Consider the following 17,888-nt stretch of genomic DNA (forward strand, 5'->3'; position numbering starts at 1 on the left):
AAAGTAACAGTTGTAAGGTTGAGTAAAATCTGTTTGTGAATAAGTGTGGTACAGCAAAGACTTGTTCAGTACTCCAACTACCAAAACCATTCCCTCCTGTTGTGCGCAGCCTGCCTGTGAGATCCAGCACAGTGAGGTTTGAATTCTGCCATTTTATATTTAAAGAGGACATCTGTCCTAATGAACTGCCTTGTAATCCTCTGTGTGATCAAGGAGATTTTGGTACACATGCTGCTGTCTTTCACTGGTGAGATATTGGCCTAGATTTTCCGCTGGAGCCTGTTTAAATCCGCTGGCTCCTTTCTTGTTCTCTCCTCGCTCACCATTTCCAGGATTTCCTGCTGGAAGTGACGGGCACACAGTCTGTCTGCCTATATATGGTCGGACATTGTGAAATGTTATGCCAATGATTGAAACATCATCCAACGTAGCTTCTGTCATTTGCACCATAGCAGCGCTGGATGTGAGGGACACCTGTTCATCCCTGGTGTACAGGTTGCTATGGACAGCAGAGGGTCCCTTTAAAATCCAAATGCTCAAAAAGCCTCTGCAATCGATCGTGGCCACCAGGACCTGCCATAGTCAATCTCCACACCGCCACCCCTCCCCATCCCAAACTCTTAGAATCCCTGGAAGAGGCTGGGAAACCATCTGGAACGTGCAAATGACTCTCAATCTAGATAGTTGGCCAGGACCAGGGCTTATCCCGGTGCCAGGAGCAAGTCCTGCTGAGGCGTGCCACGGTTTTGCCAGCAGAAAATCTAGGCTCCTGTTATTCGGTGGATTAGAGGCTTTTGGGAGGTACATCCTGAATTTATCTGGTACCAGTTTTTCTTCCATATCTTACAGCCTGTTCATTTGTTATGGGCAAATCAGAGATAAGGGGAGTTTCCCTTCATGCGAAGCTGTGTTGGACCCTGAGCCCATTTTGGGCTCTGAAAAAATATAAAACCAGCAGGCGGGAAAATACAAGAGATGATTATCAGCCATTCAAAAATCATCAGTAATATAATTCAGAAATCAAATATCTTCTTTCTCCATTATTTATTGCCTGTCGGAGCCTTATTGAGCCACGGGCCTACTGCTGGGCTGCTGCTCTTGTAGCGGTGCACAGGAGAGACAGAAGCTGACCTACCTTCTACTCGGAAACTCCCCAGATGGCACCTGCTAACCTCCAGAGCTTGCCAGGTGGGGAATCAGAGGTGCCACCCTGAATCCTGCCAGCTCGTGGCACTGGCACACCAGCATAGAACCAACATTTGCCAGTGAGCCATCGGCTGCTGAGAACTTACCAAACAATCACCTCCGACTGAACGCTAATAACCGCAGAGCTGACGGACAGGATAGAATCCAGCCACAGTTAACAGTCGGTTAATGTTAAAGCTGCAAATATATGTAAAACACATTGTACGATTATCAAACTCCTAGATAACTCTCCTCCCCCTTTCATATCATTGACACCCGACTGTGGTTTCATTTATGTCTCTGTTGTGATTCTGGGTTGTGTATATATAGAAATTATTTTGTTGGGGGAGGGGCAGACATCAATCATTTACTTCAGGGATCTGAATAAGCAGTGGGAGTGAAGCTGTCGAGTATTTTATTCTGAGAATCAGATTATCTGCTTCATCATTCCTGCTCACCGTTAAATTTTGTAATCTACGGTGCTGTTATTTTCAACAAATGGAGTGAAGTCTGTTGTTGCTGAGAGCTGTTGTTTACCTGAGGTCCCAGTTGTTTGCAGTAGCTGCTGACTATAGATTGTGGGGGTGGCGGTGGCGGGGGGGGGAGGGGCTTCCTGACATTTCCAGGGGGCTGATGTTGCTGAGGACTTATTATTATTGAGGGTTGCTGTTGAGATGCTGTCATTGTCGAGGGTCCCTGTTGCGAGGGATGCTGTCATTGTCAAGGGTCGCTGTTGTCGAGGGCTGCAGTCGTTGTCTAGTAACACTGCTCAATATAGTAACACTCCTCAGTATAGTAACACTACTGTGTATGATAACAGTAACACTCCTCAGTACAGTAACACTGCTGAGTATGGTAACACTGCTCGGTATAGTAAGATTTATATAAAGCCATGGTACACTATTGAATATCAGTACTCTACTTGGTAATACTGCCCTACATATTAATACTGCCCTACATATTAATACTGCCCTACATATTAATACTGCCCTACATATTAACACTGACCTACATATTAATACTGCCCTACATATTAATACTGCCCTACATATTAACACTGACCTACATATTAATACTGCCCTACATATTAACACTGACCTACATATTAATACTGCCCTACATATTAATACTGCCCTACATATTAATACTGCCCTACATATTAACACTGCCCTACATATTAATACTGCCCTACATATTAATACTGCCCTACATATTAATACTGCCCTACATATTAATACTGCCCTACATATTAATACTGCCCTACATATTAACACTGACCTACATATTAACACTGACCTACATATTAACACTGTTAGATACATGATTTTCATGCCAATGAGGCCCTCTGACTGTAGTAGTCTTGGAAAATCGTGTGTAAATTCAAGTTACTTATCAAGTGAAATGGAGCTTGTGGTAACATTGGCAAATGAAAGAATTGTCAAGTTGAGCAAAGGGTATATTAAGGAACCCTTCTTTGATGAAACCTGTCTGATTGTAAAATGATTGACAATCTGTTGGTGCTAGAATGTAACAGGCAGGGTGTCAGGCAGCCTTGTTGTTTGAAATGTTGTTGTGTTTTAACAGCTAACATGCAAATTTAGAAAATTCCGATGGTGTTTTTCTGATCTCCAACATTCACAGACTACGTTTCGCGTGAAATAACTCAACAAAACCTCAGACCTTCAAAGTCCTCTCTCTTCACAAAAGAAAACAAGATAAGAAAATTTATAGCAAGCTCTGAATATTTAACAGGATCAAGGGCTGATTGTCAATCATGGAGATCCCAAAGCCTCGATTTATATCCTGGACCATATTAACCAGTCGTCTCTCACTAGGATCGACAGGGCATCGTGGCACTTGCTGAATTTCAATCCGTTTTTGTAAAATAATAACAGCTCAGTAAAGATAGTCTTTTTGTTTGTTCCTCTTTTCTGCTGGTTTATCTGTCCCTGGCTCTGTAGCTCCCTCCAGTCACAGTGAGGGGACGGCCTAAGTGGCCATCACCGGCGGCCACCAGCGTTGTCCTTGGATGATTCCAGGAGCCGAAGAACATTCTACTTAGGTACAGCAAGTCTGTCCCTTTCCGGCAGATCAATCCCACTTTTCTGCGTTCTCACCATATCCTTCAATCCCATCTCAAAGCGGTAACATCTAATTGCCCCTTGAACCCATTTAAACCCTCCACTTCATTGTCTTTCCCTGGCAACTAATCGCACAGCGTGACTACCCTTTGTGTGAAAAGATTTCCCTTCTTACTCCTAACTTCCTCATTTTTAACTTCTGCCCCCTGAGATTTGAACCTGTCACCACACTGAATTAAATAGTTGCTGAAAAAAAGAGGACTATAAATTATGGCATAGGAAGCGAGCAGGAGGATGGGATTAGAATATGTGGCTCATTCGTGGAGAAAAGCACTAGCACAAACTTGATGGGCCGAATGGCCTGTTTCTGTGCCAGCACATTTTAATGATTCCAATTTCAACCAACATCACCTGAATCAGGTTAACTGGTTATTCATCCCATTGCTATTTGTGGAATCTTGCTGCAGAGTTTGCTTGCTTAATGTTAATCACTGCAGTTTAGAGTAATTCATTGAGAATGTGATATAAAAATAAGGTTTGCAAAATACTAATTAATTTGCCTGGCGCTCCTGTTAATAACCAAGCGCAGCCTCAATCATTGAAATAAATCTAGCAGATTGTGGGGGGCCTCTAGACTTACTATCTGGAAGACAAAGGACATTGTAATAGGTGAGGTATTTATAAGCAATAAACTGGAGCAAACACCAGTGATTACATTAACTGTCTGTTGGGGAAACTGCAGGAAAGCAAAAAGTAGGATTAAGATGAATACTGTTGTAGTCACTAATCATTCGCTCCCTTTCTCTTTAGAATCACACTGTGATTGTAATCCTCATATCCTGACCTTTAAAACAAGGATGAATTAAATTGAGGCAATTTTATGATTTGCGAGGTGATGCTGCAATAAATTTGCAGATGCCAGCCTCTGAGTAGCTCCCAGTCTACTATTGCTTTGCTTATTGGTGCTGCCTGGAGAAGGTGTAAGTTAGGATACTAACGAGCTTGGTGTGCAGTAGTTCCACAAGCTGCCTTGCTAACTGTTCAGTATTTGGGTTCCTTTCACATTTTATACTGACACTCAGTGTGCATTATTAAAATGAAGTCTCAGGGTAGTCAATGGAACAGCCCAGTGTGTTACTTAGGCAGCCAGAGCAGTGGGACACAGGCCCCATTCCCCAGTCAATGGCGAGTTAACTGATGTCAGCTAGGCCTTCTACAATTGTCCTGAATGCTCGAGGGTGGGAAGGGAGAAATTGGGTCAATATTCCTGCTCCTTATCACTATCCAATGCCTATTACTGGAAGGTGCATGTATACGGATGTCGAGTGAGGTTAGAGTCAGACCTGGCTATGGTCAGATAGCCTGCTCACTGTTTAGGCACACACGTAAGGAAATAGTTTGCATTTATATAGCACTTTTCACATCCTCAAGACATCCCAAAGCATTTCATAGCCAATGAATTAATTTTGAAGTACAGTCACTGTTGTTTTTGGAGGCAACCTCTAATTTGCACACAGCGAGGACCCATGAACAGCAAATGAGAGAATGTTTTAGTTGGCTGAGAGATGAATACTTGTCAGGTCACCGGGAGAACTCCCCCGCTCTTTGTTGGAGAAAATGCCGGGGGCTCTTTTGCCTTCACTGGAGCAGGCAGATGCATCTCATCTGAAAGACAGCACCTCCAACAATGCAGCACTCCCCGAGCACTGCACTGATGTGGTAGCCTGGATTATGTGTCCAGGTTCTGCAGTGGAATTTGAAACTATAACCTTCTGACTCCGTGCCAAGAGTGCTATCACTGAGCCAGATATTATGTTTGGCTTACAGAACAACAGCGACTGCACTTCAAAGTACCTCAACAAGAGTCAGTGCCCTTGAATGCTTACTCCAGCGAGAATCAGAGTCCGTGTAATCATATCCTAGTGACAGTCAGCATAATGGAACCTTATTTTAGTGAGAGTTAACACCTAGGAACCATATCCTGGTCAGTGTCAGCACCTTCAGACAGGTGGTAGAAAATCTGGGGAGTGGGAAAGTACAAAAAATATTATATTCTTCGCCAGGCTTTAGCAGCTGAAGATTTAAAAACCTCTCTGACTGCGACACCATTCAGATGCTGATAATTCTTATTAATTATCTCAGAATTTTCCACACCTGACTTCACCTTTAAGTGTTCAGTCTTGAAATGGGGCTCAAGTATGAATATGCAAATGTAGTTAAATGAATGTTTTGGCTGTGATCATATCACAGAATGTCATGAAGGATAAAGAGTGTAAAAAAAAATTAGCTGCACTGATTATATGTCGTCTCCTTACAGAGAGGGTACTGTTTAATGTCCCACAGAGTGCCAACTGTGCCTGTAAATGAGAATGGCTGGGGTGAAGGGGATCTATTTAGACTATTTAACCATTGGATTCAATTTATGAGGGATAAATCCCCCGCTCTTCATGATGTTGGATTACTACAGGCAATAAGGCCTCACTGCCAGGTGCGTTTAACCTTCATTGAAGTTAGATGATGTGTGTCAGAGGTCTTCAATGGCTGCTCCTTCAGTTCCCTCCAGGACATGCTGTACTCTCTTTCTGTCATTGTAGCTGGTTTCAGTTAGAGAACGGGACATGAAAGAAAAGCAGCTCATTTAAACACAGGAAAAATAGGTTACTGATGAATATAGTCGCACTGGAAACAAATCCGAGAGTGTACATAATGAGGCCTGCTCCATCTGAGGTCGGCCACAAGCTTTAATTCACATTTTCTGTGTTACATCATATAAAATTCATCAAGATCTAGATAATTATTTTAGTGAGAATAACAAATCGAATGGTGTATTCGGGAAGTTTGAATTTTAAACGGCTGTTGTCCAATCTCGTTGCAAAACCAGACGACGAGTCTCGTCTCACAATGCAGGGCACCAACAAGTTTCAAAAGGAGAGAAGATGAGTAGATCAGGAAGAAATGGCTAATCAAACCTAGGTAATAAAGACCTGCAGGATGTAGGAGGAAGGGAATTCTGAGGAACGTGAGAGGATCCACCACTTTAGGGTCCTGGGGAAGAATGAATTAGAGTAGGAGTCTTGGTTTCAACACATTGAGGATGCAAGGATGAGGAAGGGTATGTAGGGCAGGCTATTTGTAGCTTAGGAAGAACAAGAGAGTACACAAAATCCCATAGACAGACATCTTCAGGATTTCCCCAAAGGCTTTCCAAGGCCCCCTGAGTGTGGGGGAATCCCTGCATTGGAACTCCGACTGCTCCCTAAGGAAGTGTATTCAATGCAAAAGACTTATTACTGTGACCCACTACATGATTTAGTGCTCAGCCGTCCATTTAATGAGTGATAATCTTGTGAAGGGCCCAGGTGAGTGCTCGTGACACAATGCTGTGAGTATCCCATGGAGCGTGGCTACGACCGACCGCTGATCTGAAGTAATTTATGGAGCTGGGAGCCAGGGTTTTATTTTTATATCACTCATTAATGAGTATGTCTTTGAATTATAGGACAGCCTGTGTTTTAATTAACCTAATTTGCATACGTAAATTACTTCTAATTAACATAATTAATATGATTTCCATAATACACAACAAACACACTCTCCATGTATCTTTACACCAGAATTTTTTTTGCATTAATGAAAGTTTACAAACATTTACAGTAATAATGTTGACACAAAGACTGCTGCTCCCCTCCTGCTCTCTACCGAATGGAAACTCCACAGTATCATCAGTCAAGTGCCCTTCCTTCATCCCCCCCACCCCGTGGTCCCAGGGCAAGATTCCTTCCTAAACTACTATGAAGCATTTCTCCCCCTTTCTGTCCATCTTTCAGCACCGCACACACTATCTGCATACGGAGGGCAGGTGACTCGTTCCCACAGCTCTGCTAAACTAACACCCTCGGAATACATAAAAATGGTCCCACAAAGCCTGGAAGTGGGCCCAGGGAATGTGTGAGAGCAGAGCTGGGATGTGTGAGAGCAGGCTAGAGTGATCTCCTGGACTAGTTTCGATCGCCTAACAGGTCGGAGAGGAATATACCAGATTTTTTTTCCCCCAAATTGGCCTGGGTTTTTAATCTGGTTTTTCGCCTCTCCCAGGAGATCACACGGTTTTGGGTGGGGTGGGGAGTCTATATATTGTGATAAGGTATCACAATTGTGTGGGACAGGCTGGATGGACCAGAGGGTCTTTTCCTGTCCATCATTACTTGTATGTTCGTAGGCCCCGGGCTGTGTGAGAGCAGGCCCAGGGTATATGAGAGAGCAGGCCCGGGCTGTGTGAGAGCAGGCCCGGGCTGTGTGAGAGCAGGCCCAGGGTATATGAGAGAGCAGGCCCGGGCTGTGTGAGAGCAGGCCCGGGCTGTGTGAGAGCAGGCCCAGGGTATATGAGAGAGCAGGCCCGGGCTGTGTGAGAGCAGGCCCGGGCTGTGTGAGAGCAGGCCCAGGGTATATGAGAGAGCAGGCCCGGGCTGTGTGAGAGCAGGCCCAGGGTATATGAGAGAGCAGGCCCGGGCTGTGTGAGAGCAGGCCCGGGATGTGTGAGAGCAGGCCCAGGGTATATGAGACAGCAGGCCCGGGCTGTGTGAGAGCAGGCCCAGGGTATATGAGAGAGCAGGCCCGGGCTGTGTGAGAGCAGGCCCAGGGTATATGAGACAGCAGGCCCGGGCTGTGTGAGAGCAGGCCCGGGCTGTGTGAGAGCAGACCCGGGATGTGTGAGAGCAGGTCCAGGATATATGAGAGAGCAGGCCCGGGCTGTGTGAGAGCAGGCCCGGGCTGTGTGAGAGCAGGTCCAGGATATATGAGAGAGCAGGCCCGGGCTCTGTGAGAGCAGGTCCAGGATATATGAGAGAGCAGGCCCGGGCTGTGTGAGAGCAGGTCCAGGATATATGAGAGAGCAGGCCCGGGCTGTGTGAGAGCAGGTCCAGGATATATGAGAGAGCAGGCCCGGGCTGTGTGAGAGCAGGCCCGGGATATATGAGAGAGCAGGCCCAGGGTATATGAGACAGCAGGCCCGGGCTGTGTGAGAGCAGGTCCAGGATATATGAGAGAGCAGGCCCGGGCTGTGTGAGAGCAGGCCCGGGCTGTGTGAGAGCAGGTCCAGGATATATGAGAGAGCAGGCCCGGGCTGTGTGAGAGCAGGCCCGGGATATATGAGAGAGCAGGCCTGGGATGTGAGACCGTGACTCTGAAATGTATCAGAGCAGATCTGAAGTAAACTTGACGTGGACCCTCCTACATTCTGTTGCTCTGTACTGCCAGAATGGGATCCGAGTTTTTAGTACACTGAGGGTCAAGGATAACGTGAATGCAAGCAAATTATTTATTTCAGACTGTGCATGTAGGACAAGAAGGAATTCAGACTGTGTGTGTAGGACTTGAGGGGATTTGAACTGTGCACGTAGGACCAGGGGACACAGATACAAAACTAACGAGCATGAAACTCTGAGCATAATCATTCCTATTCAGCCCTGAATTCCAATTAATAACACTCTCGCCTCTGAATCTGAAGATTGTAGATACAAATCCCATTCCAGGACTAAAGATCAGAATCTAGGCAGTACTGCATTGTTAGATGTGCCATCCTTCGCATGAGAAGTTAAACCAAGATTTCTTCTGCCTGTTCGGGCGGATGTTAAAGAGGCCATGGTACCATTGCATAAAGAGCAAGTTTTTTTCTGGTGCCCTGGTCAACCCGCACAAACAAATAACACGTTAACTGGTCATTCATCCTATTGCTGTACGTGGGATCTTGCTTTGTGTAAAATGGCTGCCTCGTTTGTCTACAATTGCTGTAATAGAAAGTAATTAATTGTACATGAGGCACTTTGAGCTATTTCTGAGAGATATAAGATGCTACATTATCACAAGTTTTTTTTAATTGAGATTGTCTGGCAAAATTTGTAAAGTTAATTTCTGACTTTTTTTGTATTGTAAAGGAATTCTTTTGATTTTTTTGTGTGGACAACTTGAAACAATTGTTCAAATAAACACCATCTGACATAACTTACATTTTACTAGCTCTGCCCTTGTAGAGGCTAATGTGGTTGGGGTCTAACAATAAACTCAGCTGCAGGTACTTGTGTACTGGAGTTTGCGTAGGATTCCCACTGCGTCTTTGGTCTATTTAGATGCAGAAATACTGTTACCAGACCAGACGTCTACGGGCTAAAATGACTAATAATTATTTAGAAGTAGCGCACACTAACTTTACAGAAGTTTAGGAACTTTGCAAAATGATGGTCACAAGCTAATATTTTACACAGACACAGCGTGGAGAAGTTCAATCAACAGCCCTAAGCTCTTCCCAAAGAAAAAGTCTTTTGTAGTTTAAAAGCAGTGAACTCCAGTTTGTTGAGGTCTCACCTTGTGGTGCCTGTCACACTGACCTCTTTCTTCTGACAGGCTCAGGTTAAGAAGTAAACTGCAGGACTAAAGACAAACTCCAGCTTTAAATTCACTGTTCCTTTGAAGTTAAAACCGCCAATCAAACTTGATAAATTTAATGTCAAAGCTATAATAGCATTTTGACAGGTTACAATAGCGTACTCTTATTATTTATCCAAAGGTAAAAATACAGTAGAAACATAGAAATATACAGCACAGATGGAGGCCATCATGTCTGTGCTGGCTCTTTACTAGAACAATCCGAAGCTAATCCTGCTGTCTCCTCGTAGTCCTGTATCTTCCCTTTGCTTCAAATATTCATTCAATTTTTCTTTAAAAGGTGCAGCGGTCTCTGTCCCAAGTATTCCACGTGGCAAAGCATTCCATGTTCCAACAACTCTCTGTGTAAAGAAATTTCTTCCTCACTCTCTTAGCGACAAATTAGACACCAATGTGTTACAAGCACACCCCCATAGAACGCTAATGATTAAGTACACAAGCACTGTCTGAGATGTTAGCTGGTTTAACACCTTGTGGATGCAAACCAAAGGATGCAACACCAACCAACTTGCGTCCTACCCAGCTACGCACAACCATCTAAAATACCCAATCTAATTCACACATAGATCAAAAGAAACTTGTCAAGGATTGGCCAATCTGCGGTGGCCACTTTAAAGTCAAGAGACTTTGCTACTTTTTTCACTGTTTTTCCCCCCTGCAGTTTAACACTCCTCTTCTCTCTGTGCTGTCACACTGTGAATAGCTTGCCTTTCACTGCTGATTCTGTGAGACCTGCAGTTTCTTTTTCTTCGTCGATTTGCGCTCATCAAAAAGACAGATGATGGCTTAGCAATGACTGGATTAACGACAGCACTGAGTGCTCTCGGGTCAGGTAAATTATACGTTAGAAATCATGTAGGACCTGCCCTGACACTTGACTTTACCATAAAAACAAATCTCTAACTTGATCCAGATGAACACCCTTCACCGTATTGGAATGACAACCCCATTTCTTGAGCTGCTGTGTCTCTTAGTGAGATTGTCTAATTAATCTAATTGCACGGTAACCTCATATTTATTGACAACAAACTCATCGGACTGTATCCCTCCTACACCAAGAGCAGAGCACAGCCACGCTGTGGGACTTGTCATTGTCACCTGTGCACTCTTGGAAGAGGATTAGTTCGGTCCCAGTGGAGTCCATGTGATTACAATTTCTCTGCAAAATTGACACCTTGAAGAATGATCAAAAAGATAATCAAGTGATTATCTGGCACATTGGAGACTGAAAGACTGGAATCGCAACAAGTATTTGGAATATGTTATCCTTGATGGAAAAGAAATAGGGTTAGGGCTTTCTGAAATTAGAACAATGGCTTTCAAACTGTCTTTTGTGAAGAGTGCCTGGAAATATTGACCCACTCCTTCGGGTTGCTTGTCCTAAGGCTTCCTAAATACACTACAAATGACCCAAAGATATACAGCACTAAATGCATTTTTATCAGCTTGGGCAACAGTAACACTGTGCTTGTTAAGAAATACAGTAAAAGTAGAGGGTTCTTAAGAAGCTTCCTCAGAGATACTGCTAGTATTAATGTAGTTAACACTCCTCATACTGGTAATGTAACACTTTGACTGACTGGCCTAATCTGGACCAGAGTTGCAGTGTACCTCAGTTGTTGTCCTGTACTGATTTTAGTGATCCATGGTCAGTCTTGGTTAAATGTGTATCGCAACGGTCCTCCTTGTTAACTTCCAGCACCAGAAACCTACACTCGGCTCCATACAGGAGAGCCAAGGATTCCTCCAGTGATTGACTACGCAAGGAATCGAGGAGAGGGGCAACGGGAGATGTGGGGCTTGCTAAGAGAAAGCGAAGGAAAATCAGAACAGAAATGGGGACACACTGAGCTTCCAGCATCTACTGGAAGCCAGACTAAGAATGACATCTGCCAGGGACAAGCTCCCTACACAGTCTGCCATGGTCGGAGAGTGAAGTGTAGTTGAGGAAAAGAAAGAAAGACGTGCATTGATATAGCACCTTTCACGACCACAGGACCTGCCAAAGCACTTTACACCCAATGAAATACTTTTAGTCACTGTTTTAATGTAGGAAACGCGGCAGGCAATTTACGCACAATAACCAGATCATCTGTTTTTAGGTGTTGGTTGAGGGATAAATATTGGCCAGGACACCAGGGAGAACTCTCCTGCTCCTCTTCGAAACAATGCCACGGGATCTTTTACATCCACCTGAGAGGGCAGACGGGACCTCAGTTTAACATCTCATCCAAAAGATGGCACCGCCAACAGTGCAGCACTCCCTCAGTACTACATTGAAGTGTCAGCATAGATTTTGGGCTCAAGTCCCTGGCCTGGGGCTTGAAGGAGACCAATCTGAGTGAGACATTAACTTGTTTCATCCACTGCAGGCTCAGTGTTCAGAAGAACATCTAGGGATCTACTACAGAGATTGATTTTTCTAAAAATTTGTCTGAGCTTCAAATCCGAATAAAACAAGTGGCTGTTGTGATGTGCAGGCATCACGTGAACTTTTAATTTGTACCAGAGGCAAGTTATTGGGGAATGTCGGGACTCCATCCAAGGTGCGTTATCCCTGGAGTCCTTGGTCCTCATTAATTATTACCTGGATTTTTCAAGGTTTCCTGTCTTTGCTTTGCAAGCTCCAGGTGTGATCAGTTGGGAATTCTTTCTTTCCTTGTTTTTTCCTCTCTGCCAGACCAACAATAATCTGACAACGGTCTCGGCGGTAAATCTGACCCTATTTAATGTTGATCAAGAGGATAACGGAAAGCTGCTGACGTGCATCGCAGAGAATGTGGTGGGGATGACGAATGCCTCGGTGCTGTTACACGTTTACTGTGAGTACGGTTTCAATGGCAGCTCATTCCTGTCGCTAGGCACGGCGGAGTTGTGACGTTCCGTGTTAAGACTGAGGCGAGATCGGTGACTCTGTCATTCAACTGATTGACTCTAGACGGGGGAGGTTGGAGGTTTCTCGGGTATACTTGTGGGGGAAAAATTTATCGGGCTATGGAGAAAGAGCAGGGGAGCGGGACTAATTGGATAGCTCTTTCAAGGAGTCGGCACAGGCACGATGGGCCGAATGGCCTCCTTCTGTGTTTTATCATTCTATGGTTTTATGATCTCAGACACTCTGGGCCGAATAGCCTTGGTCCTTTTGGCACATTCCTGCTGCAATTCCAATGGGAGTGCAGAGGAAGGGCTGGATTATGCATAGGAGTTCCCATGGGACTTTGTACAGGGCGGTGCCTCCATCTGCATGTTACGAGGCTAATGGTGCAGGAGAGGGTGAGGCGGGGGTTAGGAACTCCCAAAATCAGGAGCTCCTGCGATCCCCGGGAGAGCCCTGGTGTACGATGGGTGGGACCAGGATACCAGCCGGCCAAAGGGCGGAAATGGGCCCCACCTGAGGTCCAGACCAGCATCTTGAAATGAATCACTGAAGTTTAAAGGTCAGGTTTCTTATTTTATTATTTAACTGCAGCTCCCTTCCCAAGCGGGCCACTGGGTCACAAAAAGTTTATTTTTTTATAAGGGGGCACCTCTCTCCCTCCAGGAATCGGCATATCAGGAATTTCCCTCCTGTGGAGCAAAGTTGGTGCCTGAGGTGCCTTGCTAGGTCCATTCACACGAGGTGACCTCCCACAGACCCTGCAAACTCTCAGTACCAGAGATCAGCCGCCGAGTGATCTCGGTGCTATTGCCGGGATTGCTGCACCGCTCATTTTCTAGGCTTCTGACTGCAGGGCATGAACTGAAGAAATTCAACAACATCCCTCCCCACAGCCCCAAGTAAAATGATGATTCCAGAATCTATTTTACTGTTAAATAAGAGAACATGGGGGGAGAAATTGGATAAGGGTCTGTTTCAGGCAGGGGTAGCGCGATGCACGACTATCCTGCGCCCAATGGACCCTACGCAGGCAGGACGCAAATTTGGACCCACCCGAGGATTTACCTGCAATCAGCATTCCATTCCTGGCCTTGCACGTGGAATCAATGCAATTCACACTTTCCACCACCAGAGGGAGCTCAATCTCTTAAAGGGAGGATGTTTCTTAGAAATCTCTTAAAGGTGGCTGGTACCTGTTATTTGCTGAAAATAACAGTCTACTGTCTGCACGGAGTCTGAACGCAGATCAGACATCGCACACGTAAAACACAGATGCAGGTCCCATCCCTATGTTTACACGCTGATGAGTTATGTTCAAACATCGAATAAAGGTTGCGCACTACTAAATCCCACATCCTCCAATCTGCACACCAGGCCTCACCAATCTGCCGATCTGAGTTGGTACCAGGCCTGCGAGAGTGCATGCACCAAGATTCTCTGCTGATGCACTAGAGACCTTGGGTGCAAGAGGTGGACAGAAGGAGGGACATCCTATATCCACAGGTGGGGGGCATGAGGACCTCCAGACATATACTCAAAAGGCAGTGGGAGGCACTGGGGGACGAGGTCAATGCCAGGCGCACAGCATCATGAACATGGATGCAGTGCAGGAAGAAGTTCAATGCTTTGACATGAGTGGTCAAGGTGAGTGAGGTCAACTGTCAAGTGGCGTCTCCTAACAACTACACCACACACTACACCCCCCATCCCCCCACATACCAATAAACTCTTTCCATCAGTACTCAACTCTTGCAATCAGAAGCTTCCTCTCACCCTTACACATTACCACTGTTTCAAGCCGCCCGCCCACAACTCACAGGCCACACACACTGGCAGCTATTCAACCATGACAGGCACATCACCCAGACACACGACCCACTTTCTTGCAGGAGGAGGTGGCGCATATCAGGAGGCAGCAAGTGGCAGTGGCATTTAACCCCTTGAGCCTGTTCCGCCATTCAATGAGATCATGGTGGACCAGTGACCTAACTCCATATACCCATCTTAGCCCCATATCCCTTAATACCCTTGGTTCACAGAAATCTATCAATTTCAGATTTAACATTCACAATTGAGCTAGCATCAACTGCAGAAGAGCGTTCCAAACGTCTCCCACTATTTGCATGTAGAAGCGTTTCCTAACTTCACTCCTGTACGTCCTGGTTCTAAACGTTAGGCTATGTCCCCTAGTCCTCGTATTCAAGTCTAGGAGACCTCCAAAGACAGTCACAAATGTCTTGACAGCCAGCAGCAATGATCCAGCCACTAACCTGTAAATCCTGCATGGTCCCTTTAAATAGCGCTGGTGGGGGGGGGTCCACCAAGCACTCTAAGACACATTCAGATGGTCGGGGTTAAGACTGTGCATTGAGTTGAGCGTTAAGTGGTGTCTATCACTTTAAATCAGCATTGCACACTAATTGAAGCCATTTTCTCCCTACTTTACATGATTCCAGCTTTCGTTATCTGTGCCTGCTGTAACTCCTATACCAAGATGGCGTCTGGCGCACTTCACGCAGGAAACGTGCGTGCACATCCAAGACACCATCTTGGATGTCGGAGAGGCCGTGTAGCGCCAAAACAACGGGCGCTACACTGCTCAATTTAGCGCCCGTAGTATTTCCTGAGTCGAGATTTGATATATGCCAAATCGTTCCACTGACACATTGCCTTCTAGAATCATAGAATCATAGAAGTTACAACATGGAAACAGGCCCTTCGGCCCAACATGTCCATGTCGCCCAGTTTATACCACTAAGCTAGTCCCAATTGCCTGCACTTGGCCCATATCCCTCGATACCCATCTTCCCCATGTAACTGTCCAAATGCTTTTTAAAAGACAAAATTGTACCCGCCTCTACTACTGCCTCTGGCAGCTCGTTCCAGACACTCACCACCCTTTGAGTGAAAAAATTGCCCCTCTGGATCCTTTTGTATCTCTCCCCTCTCACCTTAAATCTGTGCCCCCTCGTTATAGACTCCCCTACCTTTGGGAAAAGATTTTGACTATCGACCTTATCTATGCCCCTCATTATTTTATAGACTTCTATAAGATCACCCCTTAACCTCCTACTCTCCAGGGAATAAAGTCCCAGTCTGTCTAACCTCTCCCTGTAAGTCAAACCATCAAGTCCCGGTAGCATCCTAGTAAATCTTTTCTGCACTCTTTCTAGTTTAATAATATCCTTTCTATAATAGGGTGACCAGAACTGTACACAGTACTCCAAGTGTGGCCTCACCAATGCCCTGTACAACTTCAACAAGACATCCCAACTCCTGCATTCAATGTTCTGACCAATGAAACCAAGCATGCTGAATGCCTTCTTCACCACCCTATCCACCTGTGACTCCACTTTCAAGGAGCTATGAATCTGTACTCCTAGATCTCTTTGTTCTATAACTCTCCCCAACGCCCTACCATTAACGGAGTAGGTCCTGGCCCGATTCGATCTACCAAAATGCATCACCTCACATTTATCTAAATTAAACTCCATCTGCCATTCATCGGCCCACTGGCCCAATTTATCAAGATCCCGTTGCAATCCTAGATAACCTTCTTCACTGTCCACAATGCCACCAATCTTGGTGTCATCTGCAAACTTACTAACCATGCATCCTAAATTCTCATCCAAATCATTAATATAAATAACAAATAACAGCGGACCCAGCACCGATCCCTGAGGCACACCGCTGGACACAGGCATCCAGTTTGAAAAACAACCCTCGACAACCACCCTCTGTCTTCTGTCGTCAAGCCAATTTTGTATCCAATTGGCTACCTCACCTTGGATCCCATGAGATTTAACCTTATGTAACAACCTACCATGCGGTACCTTGTCAAATGCTTTGCTGAAGTCCATGTAGACCACGTCTACTGCACAGCCCTCATCTATCTTCTTGGTTACCCCTTCAAAAAACTCAATCAAATTCGTGAGACATGATTTTCCTCTCACAAAACCATGCTGACTGTTCCTAATTAGTCCCTGCCTCTCCAAATGCCTGTAGATTCTGTCCCTCAGAATACCCTCTAACAACTTACCCACTACAGATGTCAGGCTCACTGGTCTGTAGTTCCCAGGCTTTTCCCTGCCGCCCTTCTTAAACAAAGGCACAACATTTGCTACCCTCCAATCTTCAGGCACCTCACCTGTAGCGGTGGATGATTCAAATATCTCTGCTAGGGGACCCGCAATTTCCTCCCTAACCTCCCATAACGTCCTGGGATACATTTCATCAGGTCCCGGAGATTTATCTACCTTGATGCGCGTTAAGACTTCCAGCACCTCCCTCTCTGTAATATGTACACTCCTCAAGACATCACTATTTATTTCCCCAAGTTCCCTAACATCCATGCCTTTCTCAACCGTAAATACCGATGTAACAAGCATAGCTAACCTCATTTATTGGTCAGGATGTCCTCAGAAGAAAGCAGCAAGTCATAGTTAAAGCTGAGGTGCCTCTGGTCCTCTGTCTATTGCCTGCACTGTCTTGCTGATCGCTGAGAGCGAGATTTGCTGGTTCACAGCCAAGGAACTTTTGACACAATATTATTGTGCAGTGAGAAGGGGAAAGGAGCAAGCTCAATCTCTCAGCCGTCAGTGAACCTCCAATTAGGCTTTTACAGCCATTGGTTCTCATCCCAGATCACTTTCTGTTAGAGGGGACTCAGTGACGACCAGACATATTGTTTATGATTTGGGGAAAATGCAGATTCAGGGTGAGGATCTTGCACAGGCCCTTCACTGAAATGTTTATGAATTATAATAAGTTTGTTGGTGCTTTTTTTTTCAAACTTACAGATCCTCCTGACATCAAGGAGCTAACAGAGCCCGAACAGCGACACATGCACTGCATTCAGTTCACCGTCTATGGCAACCCCTTGCCCACCATTCACTGGCTGCACCGGGGCCGCAGGCTGAATGAAACTGACTACATCAAAACAAAGGTCTATGATGAGACTACAGACTGGCTCCATGGCTGCCTGCTCTTTGACAAACCCACCCATTACAACAATGGGAACTACACACTTGTGGCTGAAAACGACTTGGGGAGCGACACAGAGACCGTCTACGCACACTTCCTGGGTATCCCGTTTCCTGGTATGTATCCCAACCTTTTTTTATTATGCAACCAAGGCTTCAGGCTTACTTGGAGTTGAATGTCGAGGCTTGTAGGTGACAGCAGGATGCAGTCTCCCACTGGCCCGGCCAGGCCTTCAGATACAGAGAGAACCCCCCTCCCTCCTCAACACACGAGCCTGTCAGCGGCAAGTTTGAACAATGAGGTTGAAGGGAAAAAAGTGC

The 17,888-nt window shown here is 45.5% G+C and overlaps 1 protein-coding gene across 1 annotated transcript in view; it reads left to right on the forward strand.

Annotated features, from left to right (window-relative positions):
• Nucleotides 1-17,888, forward strand: part of LOC137301583 (NT-3 growth factor receptor-like) — a 372,567-nt gene that overhangs the window by 98,586 nt on the left and 256,093 nt on the right. Inside the window, exons 7-8 of the mRNA XM_067971136.1 lie at nucleotides 12,388-12,529; nucleotides 17,385-17,684. Of these exons, the coding sequence (XP_067827237.1) occupies nucleotides 12,388-12,529; nucleotides 17,385-17,684 (442 nt within the window). The remainder of the gene's footprint in view (nucleotides 1-12,387; nucleotides 12,530-17,384; nucleotides 17,685-17,888) is intronic.

Source organism: Heptranchias perlo, chromosome 34, assembly GCF_035084215.1.
Source record: "Heptranchias perlo isolate sHepPer1 chromosome 34, sHepPer1.hap1, whole genome shotgun sequence".
Lineage (NCBI taxonomy): Eukaryota > Metazoa > Chordata > Chondrichthyes > Hexanchiformes > Hexanchidae > Heptranchias > Heptranchias perlo.